Source organism: Phytophthora infestans, genomic scaffold (assembly GCF_000142945.1).
Source record: "Phytophthora infestans T30-4 supercont1.10 genomic scaffold, whole genome shotgun sequence".
Lineage (NCBI taxonomy): Eukaryota > Oomycota > Peronosporomycetes > Peronosporales > Peronosporaceae > Phytophthora > Phytophthora infestans.
The window spans coordinates 3,050,589-3,062,922 of NW_003303749.1; the positions used below are offsets into that span (position 1 = coordinate 3,050,589).

Sequence of the window (12,334 nt, forward strand, 5' to 3'; positions counted from 1 at the left end):
TGTGATTGGTTAAAACTCTTTTTTTACAAAACCTACGTATGTAGCAATTGAAAAAAGGTATTAGGATGTCAACCACCGAGTGTCCGATCTGCTCGCGGCATGTGCGCTCTGAGAACCTCATGCTGCACGTAGACGCCTGTTTAGCCAAGCAGGGCCGACCTAAGACGCAGTTCCGCTCTCCGTCGCCATCCGTCAGGTCCAAGTCTCCAACGACCAGTAGAACGCCGAATCGAAGTCCACCACCCCAAAATTCCTCGCCGTCGCCTTCTGCCCAAAAGAAGCGCAAACGCACGGCGACCGACGATGCGTCAGCAGTGCCATTGGCCGAGAGGATGAGACCTACAGACCTGAATGATCTGGTGGGTCAGGAGGAGCTCCTCGGTCCCGGAAGCTTGTTGTCCACGCTGATTGAGGCGGATCGAGTGCCCAATATGATTTTATGGGGGTGAGATTAGTGATACAACGTAATGGTACGAATGACAGGGTGCTAACGTTGTGCTGTGAATGTTTCAGACCCCCAGGATGTGGTAAAACGACGTTGGCCCATGTGATTTCCAAGAAGACGGGCTGCAAGTTCATTAGCCTGTCTGGCGCGACATCCAAGGCTGGCGACATGAAGGACGCCGTGGATCGAGCTAGAGGGGAGCGCAAGATGTTTCGTCGACGCACCATCGTCTTCGTTGACGAGATCCACCGCTTCAACAAAATTCAGCAGGATTTCTTCTTGCCACCAGTTGAAGACGGTACCATTACGTTGATCGGCGCTACAACGGAGAATCCGTCGTTCGAAGTGAACAATGCGCTACTAAGTCGCTGTCGAGTGTACTCACTAAAGAAACACACACCAGAGTCCATCGAGAGAATCCTTCGACGTGCGCTGACTGCTGGAGATGTGCGATCATTGATGCAGTCGTCGAATGGCGATACTTGTAGCCAGAGTGAAGATCCAAAGCAAATGTCTTTCGAAGCTGAAGACGAGGCAATTAAATACTTGACCACACAGTGTGCTGGTGACGCCCGAGCCGCGTTAAACTGCTTGGAGATGGCTATCCAAACTGCCCCTATTGATCCTGACAAGCGGGTGCTACGGGTGTCTGCTATACACGTCCAGCACTGTTTTGCGCATAGACAAACACTGTTCTACGATCGAAACGCTGACATGCACTACGACGTCATTAGCGCTTTACACAAGTCGATTCGAGGCAGCGACGAGAACGCGACACTGTACTGGCTGGCGCGCATGCTAGAAGGCGGTGAAAACCCCCTGTACGTGGCTCGACGACTTATTCGAGTCGCAAGTGAAGATGTTGGACTCGCAGCCCCAGAGTTACTTCCGCTGGCTGTATCAGCCTATCAAGCGGCTCACTTTACCGGGATGCCAGAGTGTGACGTCGTGCTTGCCCATGTCGCGACGATGCTTGCTCGTGCGCCAAAGTCCATTGAGGTTTACGCTGCGTACAAACGGGCGAAGCAATCGATCCACGACTGGGGTAAAGGGGCATTACCGGACGTTCCTATGCATATCCGTAATGCCCCCACAAAGCTGATGAAAGAGATGGGGTACGCCAAAGGTTACAAGTATAACCCACACTATACTGCAGAAGAGCTCAAAGACCAAACATATCTGCCCGACGAAATGGTCGACACCAACTTTTTTGAAGACGCGAAGACCGAGCAAGATGCAGGGGGTTAGATACAAGGACAATGTTCGTGGTGTGAGTCACGTGCTCTTTCCTGTCGGTTTCCAACTGCTTCGTTCAAATAGCCGATAACGGAAAAGTCCTTTCTCTCTTAATGTAATGTTACGACTGAACTCATGGAGCTCTGCTATCGAGTCCGTGAGCCTCGCATTATATCAGTTTCATTGAAGATCAAAACTCGATTGTCATGGTGGCTGAGAGTGCTCAAGGCTATGAGAACTCGCGGAGGCAAGTTGAAGAAGTAAATGGAGCTCAGTGGTTTAACGACAAATTTAAGATCGTACAGATTTTGATCTTGGTGGAGTATCTGTTCATGAGTGGAATGTGTCTAGCGCTGGTGCGTTATCTGCGGCGAAATCGACATATCGCTCTTACTGGGGACTCGAAAGCTGCGAGAAAGATCCTGCTTCCGGCATTTGAGCCGCTCCTATGGTTACTGGGATGCACCGTCGGCATCTACACAGTTGGTGTGGCGTGTCTTATGACTGTCAACTTGTCGGGAGCCAAATACTACGATCTTCTGCTGGAGATCTTTTACAGCATGCGATTGTTTGCTTTCGGCCTCGTGGTGGTGTTCCTGCTGCAGAAGAGCGTATCGGTTCCAGCTCTTCGTCGCGCGGTATGGATCACACTCGTTTTGGCTCTGTACACGTTGCCTGTAGAGATCCTACTTGCAGAGTATGTTGAGCCCAATGATCGGCATCTCGCCTTCGCTGTGATGTCTGCAGTCCGCTCGTTGAGCTTCCTCTTTTTTGGGTATGTGTTCATTCGACCTCCAGCTCGAGCGAGCAAAAGAACCTTACGCGAGTACTGTCTTTTCATCGTCACGTACTCAGTCCTGCACTTCAGCAGCGAGTTGTTCTTCCACTTGGAATCTAACAGCATGGGTTTTGCACTGACTTACGCTACGGTATTATGGGCGATTGCGTCACCCGTGGTCATTTGGCGAGTGCTGAAAGCCGATACGGAATTCTGGCGTGGCCTGGGGCAGCGTGCTGTGGAGCTACAAAACCTATTTCGTTATCGAAACAGTATCGATGAACGGATCTCGTCGCAAGGTCTGCACGTGTTGATTGAAATGCACCGTAAACTTATCATTGACTTTGCACAATTAAAACTGGAAAACAAGATCGGAACAGGATCCAGCGCCGTTGTTTTTAAAGGATACTTGGGAACGGCTACACCTGTGGCAGTCAAGGTGTATACACCTCCGCTATTTACTGAGGAAACAGTGGCGGAATTCTCGCAGGAAGCGGCTCTCTGTGGGGCATTGAAGCATCCAAATGTGGTCAAGTTCTATGGGATGTGTGTGTACCCGCCCACAATTTGCTTAGTCTCGGAGCTGTGTCAAGGCACACTCGGTGACATCGCACGTGCTGCTCGGACTCCACTCGGTAGGAATGAGCCACGACATCAAAAGCGGCAGCAGATGCTGCTGAATGTGTGCTGGATGCTGGACGCTGCACGTGCGGTGTCATACCTGCACAGTTTCTCGCCGCCATTTCTTCATCGCGATATCAAACCAGACAACTTCCTCGTCGATGTGCATGGGACTGTCAAGCTCACCGATTTTGGGGAGTCTCGGAGTCTTGCTCGGTCTTATAACAGGCTTTCTCTTCCAGATCCCACAATACCAAACATCACATCAGCGGGTGAGGCTTTTGCGAGTTCATCAACTGCATCCTTTCCAAAGATGACCGTGAAAGGTACAGTAGACTATATGGCACCAGAGGTTATCAACGGCAAGGCTGGCCTCGCCGAATACGGAGAAGCTGCGGACATTTACTCGCTTGCTATGACAATGTGGGATGTACTTCACCCTGGCACCCCGAAATTCCCAAAATTGAAAAATAATCATCTGCAGGTGTTTATCTACGTCGTGGAGGGCAAGAGACCCGAGTTTGAAAACGATCAACTTCATCCAAGTATTCGCCATATTATCGAAGCAGCGTGGCAGCCTGATGCTCGTGCCCGTCCCAGTGCTCAGGATATCGTTGATGTTCTCGAAAGCGTCCAAGAGGAACTTTTAGCTGTCTTTGCGACAGAGCTGCTACCGGAATTAATCAACGACATCAGTTCGTCTGCATGCAAGACCCGTCAAGGTACTGCGGATCTCTATACTGGAGAACTCGTCGTTGCGCGTCTGCAAGATATGAAGTTCGTCCACAGCCCCTGTGAGGCTGTACGCCTTGGAAATGCCTTCATGGATGCAGGTCTGTTACATCACAAGAAACATGCTTACGGGTTTGAAAATACCGGTCTCACATACTACTTCGATGGTGACAATCTCGCTCTATGCCAACCACTGGAAAAGTCCAAATCGCCGTCAGTAGCCATTGATATTCACGACGAAAGAAGTCCATTCGACGATGATCTGGAGCGACAAAAAGAATTCTTCAACTTGTCTCCAAGCAGCCCGTGCCGACAGTCTTTTACGTTCTCGTTTTCGGAAGATTACAGCAGTATTCTCAATAATCCCACAGGAAAAGCATCCACTAGTGCCAGTATCAGTGGCAGGAACACCTATAGCTGTCGTTGTCGGAAGCTGGCACAACGAATCGAGACTGCTCGGGCCACGCACGGACACAAACTACGCTGGAAGTTTAAACCTGCCATGACGAATGAACACGTTCTCACCGCGAAACTCTTAGATTCGAGTGATGCTGCTGACACGCCAACATCGTTCGAGATTGGTAACACATTGGACGAGTTCGACTTCGTCGGTATGGACGTTCGAGCAGCGTAGTTCTAGGATATAGTCAATCGATGGGATAACCTCAATATGATCTAATAGTTACTTCACCTGGAGGAAGCCGCGCACCTCAGCTACGAACGCGTACAGGTTCGTCTTGAACTGCGTTCGCATCCTGCGCGTGGTGGCTGTACCCGTGGCAATGTCGGCGGGTGACAGAAAGGTGATGAGCTCTGCGAATGCAGCGGCGAGTCGCTGCTGACTGGCAGTGTCCATACTCGTCTGCTCGCGACTAATTTCCTCGGCCAACGCTGAGTAGCGCGCTTGTTCGATCAAGATGAGCGGATAAAGCGTGCCAGCACACGCATCCAAGATGGCGGGGTTGAAGTCTTCGAAGAGTGCCATATGGAAGATAACACGCAGAAACGCCATAAACATATCGGGGTTCTGCTGACGGTGAGCCTCGAGTCCTGGTCTCTGGCTCTGTAGTGCTTTCCAGTGGTAACTAGCCAACTCACTGAGCGCCTGGAAGCTGTTGCGTACCACATCCACCGACACGTGACGCATCCCGATTAACAGCGAGTGCAGCAGCATCTGGAACAGCTCGCTTGGCAACGAAACGAGCTTCTCCGCGTAGACTTCGACCATGTATGTCACTAACGTAAAGTACTGCTTGCTCAAGCTGGGGTAAGCCAACAACTGCTCCGTCATGAGCGGGATCACCTGACGCAGACCCGAAAAGACAACGTCGGCTACGACACTTGAAGCGCGAGTAGCGTCGGCCTGTTCCTGCTGCGTTGTTGCGTCCTCGGAAAAGTCGATAAAGTCCTTAGACACTAAATGAGACAGCAGCGTAAGCAAAGCCAAGAGATCGACGTAATTTTCCTCCTCGGCGTCACCCAGCATGCTCTTTTTGCCTAGATTGTGACGACAGTATGCACGGATGAGATCGTCGCTTGCTGTGTACACTTGCAACGCGTCACGAGGAGATAGATAGCACAATTGCGCCTCCACCAGCACACAGAAGAAGTTCAAAATAAGGTTCACAATCTGTGAGTCGCCCTGAAAGATCTGGAAAATCTTGACAATGACAGGAAGAGCAGGTAGACAGAACGCAGTGATCGGCGCGTGGCTGGCTGACTCCGCAGAACGCGCGATACCCGAATACGTCTCGACTAGCAGCTTCAGTTCTTCTTGTACACGTACGTCATTTGCTGTCTGCTTGGACTCGAAGTTCGGCATTGCGATCAGCTGCTGCAATCGCTGTGCAAGAGGTTGACTCACAGCCTGGAAGTGAGCTGCGCGCATATTCTGGTCAGTTGATGCCATTCCTGCTCGGCACAACGCCTCCGTGAGTTGTCCACGGAGATTAGCGGGGACTCTGGCGACTGCAGTATTCAAAGGTGACGTGTTCCCACCTGCGCCTGTAATGAAGGATCCAGCTGACGCATTGGCTTGGACCAGCGACTGCCACATCTCCGAACTCAGGACCGCGTTGATGGCTCGCGTGTTGGAGAGTACCAGCAAGAACTCGATCAAGTTTTCCATGACGACAGGTTGCGTCGGCCAGTGAAGTAAGTATACCGTCGCCTTCTGGACCAGAAAATTCAACAGCTCGCCTGCACGACCTCCATTCTGGAATCCAAAAACTTGTAAGAGCGCTGGTGCCACTTCACCCGCGTCAACAAGTATATTTGGGGCGAGGTACGTAGCGCACAAACGCGTGATTGTTTTGATCAGACCTTCAGACACGAACGGACTGACGCAGTCGCTTCCTGGGCTTTGTGCTAACCGCGTTGTCTCGAATTCAAGCACGTGACTCATGATCAGCATGATGAGACTCACCACGGGAGATTCTCCAGCATTGGCCACACCTTGTAGAGTGACGTAGACTCGGTCCGGAATACCTGGACGTTCCCCTTCAAAGTCATCCGCAAGAAGAAGCCCAGCAAAGAGAAGAACAAAGTGGAGCTTCTCGAACAGCTGCGATAACACCGGAGTCATCTCATCACGACCTTGCAGCTTTGTCAGCTCCTGCTGTATACTGTTCATCAACGACTGCAACAGAGACACCAGTAAAGAGGCCGACGCAGAGCCATTAAGCCTCGCAAGAGCTGCAGCCAACTCATATTGCTCTCGTGCACTACTAGCAGCGTTGTCTTCTACGTCCTCATCTTCGTCCTGTTCGGCTAGAACCTCGACTGCACACAACTCCAACTGAACCTGCAAATACAGCTCTACCACCGGAGCGGAGGCTTTGCTAAGAAGCGCCAGCGCTTGTTCTGCCTCCGGTTTCGCAGTTTTCGAGACTCCAACCTCTAAAAGCTGCGGGTCATTTGCCAGAGCTACCCACGCATCCAACAGAATGTCCACGCCTTCGAGTTCCCAGAGCTCGTCGATAGCTTCATTAGGATTCTCACGCAAGTGGCGTTGAATCCGTTCCAGAGCTGAGTGCAGGAGCTTGCTCGTCAGTGAGGCCAACTCGTCGATGAATGAAGACAAAAGCTGTCCTGAGCTGGCCTGTAAAAGCGCTGTGAGTCCAATATTGTTGACGAGACGGAAGAGTAATTGGCAGCAGTCGATCAGCTCGCGAGTCGCCAGCTCATATCCGGTAATGTCGCTGTGCGCTAGTAGATCCAGGAACGGGTTGTGCACAACGGTGACGACTCCGCGAAAAATTTCACCCAAAAACTGCACCTGCTCCGTCTTGCGCTCGAAGATGGGACCTTGCAATGAAGCTAACTGAATCAGGAACTGTCGCGCCAAGTGAAGAAGCGTCTCGTTCTTGGCTGCTACATTGCGGAAGAATGCGTAAGTATTGAAAGCGGAGTGAATCAAATCCGGTCGCACCAAAATCGGTCTCCAAGAAGCTTGTGGGACTAATACGGGTCGGTTTCCAGTATCGTCGTCACTTGCGGAGACGGTCAAGCTCCACGTCAAATTCCCTACACGCGGGTCCTCAAACTGCCAATTTAAAAGCTCCACGCAAAGTCGAAAAGCTGAATCTAGTAGCTCCAACTGCTCAGCGGGTACATCTCCCGCAGCTCCTGCATCTCCACAGGCCGTAGTTGTGCTGCGGATTGAGTCCTCCAGTAGCGGCACAGCCAGTGCAACAATGTCTTTCAGTCCTCCACTTTTCTCCAGTGTGCGTCGTGACTTGGTGTGAAATTCCACAGGTTGCATCATGTTGCTCGCCCTCGAGGCCGACGAGAACTCTGTCACGAACGCCAGCAGCCACTTGGCAGCCAATAGGCGGTGAGCAATGGCATTGCCTGGCTGCAACATAGTGCCCATCTGCTGCAGCACTGCGCTTCTCTCCGACTCGAGGCGGTCCAGCCAGCCACGTTTGACCAATAGCACCGCGGTTTGCAGTGCTGCGGCTGCCACGAATCTCGGCGCCGCGGCACCGCGTTCCAGCAGCAGTTGCATGAGGAAGTCCAGCGCCTGCGACTTGTCTGGAAGTGCCAGCAATGGCCACCGCTGCAGCGTCACCTCGCGAATGGTGGCGACACAATGGAATTGCACAACGGGCGGCGTCTGGCTGTCGCGAAGTAGCGACATCGCATCGTTTAGTGCGCTAGGGCTCCGCTTAAAGTGCTCCAGCACGGATTCGGCTTCAGCACGGCGGCTTTCAGCCTCGGGGCCCGTTGGTGGTGCATGCAGCGCTACGCACGCCGCCTGTAGCGCATCCATAATTTGTTGGTGGCGGGCGTGATTCGAAAGTAAAAATTACATTACATGTAGAAAGATCATCAACAGTCTTTTTTAAATGTAACGTTTCAGCTGGCGATATCCCATTATTCATAATGGGATATCGGCCAGCTTTTCTTGTATGCTCCTATAGAAGCCTCTTTCAGCATTTTCATTAGTTTGGACCAATCACAATAGCACAATTACCTCATTTTTAGCCAATTTATTTTTTTGAGAAGCCTATTTGAGCTCGCCATTGGCCAAACGGGTTAGGGATAAACATTTAGGGATCGAGATCGCCTAATTTAGGGGTCCTTTCGCTTTGACTTTAAAATATATGCATAGCACGTATGCATATATTTTAAAGTCAAAGCGAAAGGACCCTAAATTAGGCGATCGAGCCATTGAATGTAGGTTGCTTGCGTTCTCACCTACACATAGGGGGTACTGCCTTTTAGATATTAAGGCCAACAAATACCTAGTTGCCCGCGATGTAAAGTTTAGTCTAGCGGGTACTGTTCCAATGATCAGTCAATCTTTCCATGTAGCATCAACCTAGAAGAAGAAAGGATCATTATAAGCCTAGGTAAAAGAACTAGATCTATTCTAAAAGTTGAAGCTCAAGTGACAGATGCTGAAGCCATCAGCTCAGATCGTGTCACTCGACACCGAAATCCAAATCAGTGGAGTGCAAAACCGAGTCAGTAGTGACATCCGTCGGTAAAAAAGACAACGATCGCGTAAAGTTCGACTCGGTGACTATGTGACACAGCTAAAAGCTGTGTCAACTAATAGGACAACTAGAATAGCTATTCCTAGATCGATTATGGAGGCCCGTAAGAGCCCACATGCTACGCCGTGGGAGTGTGCAATAAATACTAAAATGATGCCCTTATAAGTAACAAAACATGGGCGTTAGCGCCACTTCCTGCTGGAAGAAGGCCACTAGGCTGTCATTGGCTGTGTGACGTCAAATACAAGCCGACGTTTCAGCTGACCGTTTTAAGGCACGGTTAGATGTACGAGGAAATACCCAATTGTACGGTATCTTACCCCCCTAGTGGAGTCTGGTGTCCGTCTGTCCGTCCGAGGGTAGGGTTCTAGAATGTAACGCAAATACGCGCATTCTACTGGCTGCCGAGCGCAGCGAAGGCGGCCTCGATTCGCTACAATTGCAGTATGTGGTGGACACACTGTATGTGGTCAACACATCGTACTTAAAATGCACAGTTCAAATTTCATTTTGCCCCCATTTTCAAAACGGAAGCCGTGGAACGCCACGTTACTCAAGGTACGCTGCGTGTATGCATGTTAGTTTGCATTAGTAGCTAGCAAGACACACATACACAGATAGTCCGAGGTTCCTGGGGCTGCTTAGGGGGTAGCTTATAACTTGCGGGATTTTATCCTGCAAGTAGGTAGCCGTGCTATGGGGATTTAGTTCCAGAGCCCTATGGGTTCTTGGGGCTTTATCCCACCGCCCACTCTGCGCGAGAGCACATTTGGCACCTGGTCCATTGACCGCAAACCCGACAGCGAACCAGTTGAGCCGGTCGTTAATGGTTATTGATGGGCACGCACATTGCGTGCGTGCAGTTGGTCAGGAGGGGTACCGTAACTGGCCTCTTTTAACCGACAGATGGGATGGGGGCTGTAATAGCCTATCAATAACCAGCTTTTGCAATTAACGGCCGCCTATTTGGCAAAAGGATATCGCACCTCAAGCTACAGTACTATCCGGGGGCTCAACCCTGGAGATTCGACTGCACAATTTGCAAACTAAAACCGCTCCGGGCCTCACGGCCCGTGACTGTGGGATAAGTGATCGGAGATAACCTTGATGGGGGCAAGCAATCCCGGGTAGTACGCGTATTCCAACACACTACTCTATGAAAACCTACTGCTACGTGCGGTGTACTTAGACTTTATCTAACGCGTCACGTTTTCGTGTTCGCAGAACTATGGTTCGGAGTAAGCGAAAGAGGACGCGCGAGGAGCTCGAGGAGGCCCTGCGCGAGAACGAACGCATTAACTCAACACCCATACAAGAGGAAAAGGATGCCCGAAAACGACGTCAAACCAAGCGCAGAAAGAAACGATACGACTTAAACAAAGAGCTTCAGGCACTCAGCATGCACCAAGAAGTTACAGAGGTTAGAGAAGTTACGGAAGGCCAAACGGTGGCTTTGGAAGAGCAGGAGGAGAAGACAGAAAGAGTCCAATCCTGCGGAGCATCAACGACGGTTTGCCGCTCAAATGGAAGCGGCATATCAAGCGGGGGTCTCCGAGGTGGCTTTGCTTGCGGTGCCTGTCATACCACCCGTTCCTGTTCAAGACGCGGTTCCAGTGTCGGCTGCGCAGCGGGCTCGCGCGAGAAGAGATAGCAGGACACTGTCTCAGGCAGAGCGCGAGCGCGCCCGCGACGCACAGAGGGCCCGAACACGACGAGCTAACATGACACTATCTCAGCGCGACCGTGTCAGGAAAAACGATGCTGAGCGTAAACGCACACGAAGAGCTCGACAGCGCGGAGAGGAGCGTCAGGAGCGATGCGAGGAAGACAGAGCTCGCCATCAAGAAAGACGTGCGGGGCTGCCTCCACAAGAACAGGAAGCTGAGCGTGAGCTAAACCGTCAGCAGCATGCGGATCGACGAGCTCGGCTGACGGAAGCAGAACGCCAGCAGGAGCTCGAACGTGTGCGCACTCGACGCCAATGCGTCCGACATGGGCACGCTCTTATATCTCTCGAGGACTTCGATGCGTCCATGATAACGGGTGACGACGTGGTGAACGGTCGCCACAAGCTCCCGGCTACAACCGTTTGCCCGATCTGCAATGCTTGGAAGTGGCCTGGCGAGTCTGCGATATCATGCTGTCTGGCAGGCAGGGTAAAGCTACCTCCACTGCACCCCGCGCCACCAAAGCTGCTTCAGCTGTACGGAGATCCCGAGTTCCGCCGTCAAATCCGTGCCTACAACCAAGCTTTTGCTTTTACGTCGATTGGTGCTTCGTGCTCAAACCGATCGTTTCAAAATGTGCATCAAGACGAGAGCGTTGCAGGTACACACGGGGTGTACACATATCGCATTCAAGGGGCTATGGGGCACTACTTAGGGTCCCTCCTTCCCCACATAGACCGTCGGACAGGCGCACGGGTATCTCCGAAGTTTGCGCAGATCTACATTGTGGATCCAGACATGCAACGCCGCGCGGAGCGACGTCTTGGTATATTCGCGGATCTGGATCGTGTTGCACTACTAGACATCGAGAAAATGATGGCAGAGCACAACCCATTAGCGCAACGGTTCCTCCACTTTGGGCAGCAGGTGCGCCAACACAACACGGAGGATCCAGTAGACTTGGTGTTCCGTCTACATGACAACTCCTCGCGACCGAGGACGCATAACCGCCCCACTGTGTCTGAAGTGGCTGCGACCCTCATTGAGGATGGCAACCTGGCTCAGCCTCGGGATCTACTGCTCTTTACACGCGATCAAAGGCTGTTACGTTTGTACGAGACTCACGCCGATTACGATCCACTCCAATACCCGCTTCTCCTTCCGTATGGAGAGAAGGGCTGGACCTACACAGACGAGTACGCCAATGGTGCTGAGTATCGAAACAAGAAGGCGATGTCGCTTCGTGAACACGTAGCGTTCCGCCTTCATCAGAAAGTGGATGACCAGTCCGCTCTCCACCAAGGTGGGCGTCTATTTCAGCAGTGGTGTGTAGATCAGCGTGCAAAATGTGAGCAAGAACAGCTTCGCTGGGTGGCCGACAATCAGAAAACACTACGCGCCGATCAATACAGGGGTGTTCAAGACGCTTTGCTCAACGAAGATACTTTGGCTCTGGCGGAAGGAGAAGTGCTGCTGTCGGAATATGACCGTGCCCAGAACAGATTGGTGCACCCGGATCGGGACGGAGGCAACAGAGGACGACCAGCCCACTTTCTTAATCAGGTTGGCAAGCGTATCATACTTCCGGCTTCGCACCTGGGTAGCCCGCGGTCCATGTACAAGTCGTATCAAGATTCGATGGCAATTGTTCGGGAGTATGGACGGCCCGACGTCTTCCTGACTGAAACGTGCAACCCTAAGTGGGACGAGATTCTTGAAGCGATACCTTCCGATATCCAGACAGCTCAAGATCGACCAGACATCGTGGCTCGCGTGTGGCAGCAGAAACTACAAGCGACGCTTGACGATTTAAACCAAGGCGTCCTGGGGCGAGTGCGCGCGCGGATTTACG

The 12,334-nt window shown here is 51.8% G+C and overlaps 3 protein-coding genes across 3 annotated transcripts; 2 read left to right on the forward strand and 1 right to left on the reverse strand.

Moving 5' to 3' along the window:
* Positions 1–65: 65 nt before the first annotated feature.
* On the forward strand, positions 66–1,693 carry PITG_07216 (ATPase WRNIP1; the record flags this gene model as incomplete). The annotated part of the gene is made up of 3 exons (XM_002905114.1): positions 66–445; positions 514–892; positions 953–1,693. 3 exons carry the CDS (start codon positions 66–68, stop codon positions 1,691–1,693), a joined length of 1,500 nt encoding a protein of 499 aa, XP_002905160.1.
* Positions 1,694–2,022: 329 nt separating this feature from the next.
* PITG_07217 (protein kinase) lies at positions 2,023–4,446 on the forward strand (the record flags this gene model as incomplete). The annotated part of the gene is made up of 1 exon (XM_002905115.1): positions 2,023–4,446. The coding sequence occupies one exon, from the start codon at positions 2,023–2,025 to the stop codon at positions 4,444–4,446; it is 2,424 nt and encodes an 807-aa protein (XP_002905161.1).
* Positions 4,447–4,494: 48 nt separating this feature from the next.
* PITG_07218 (exportin-4, putative) lies at positions 4,495–8,085 on the reverse strand (the record flags this gene model as incomplete). Its single annotated transcript, XM_002905116.1, has 1 exon — positions 4,495–8,085. The coding sequence occupies one exon, from the start codon at positions 8,083–8,085 to the stop codon at positions 4,495–4,497; it is 3,591 nt and encodes a 1,196-aa protein (XP_002905162.1).
* Between the last annotated feature and the right edge of the window lie 4,249 nt (positions 8,086–12,334).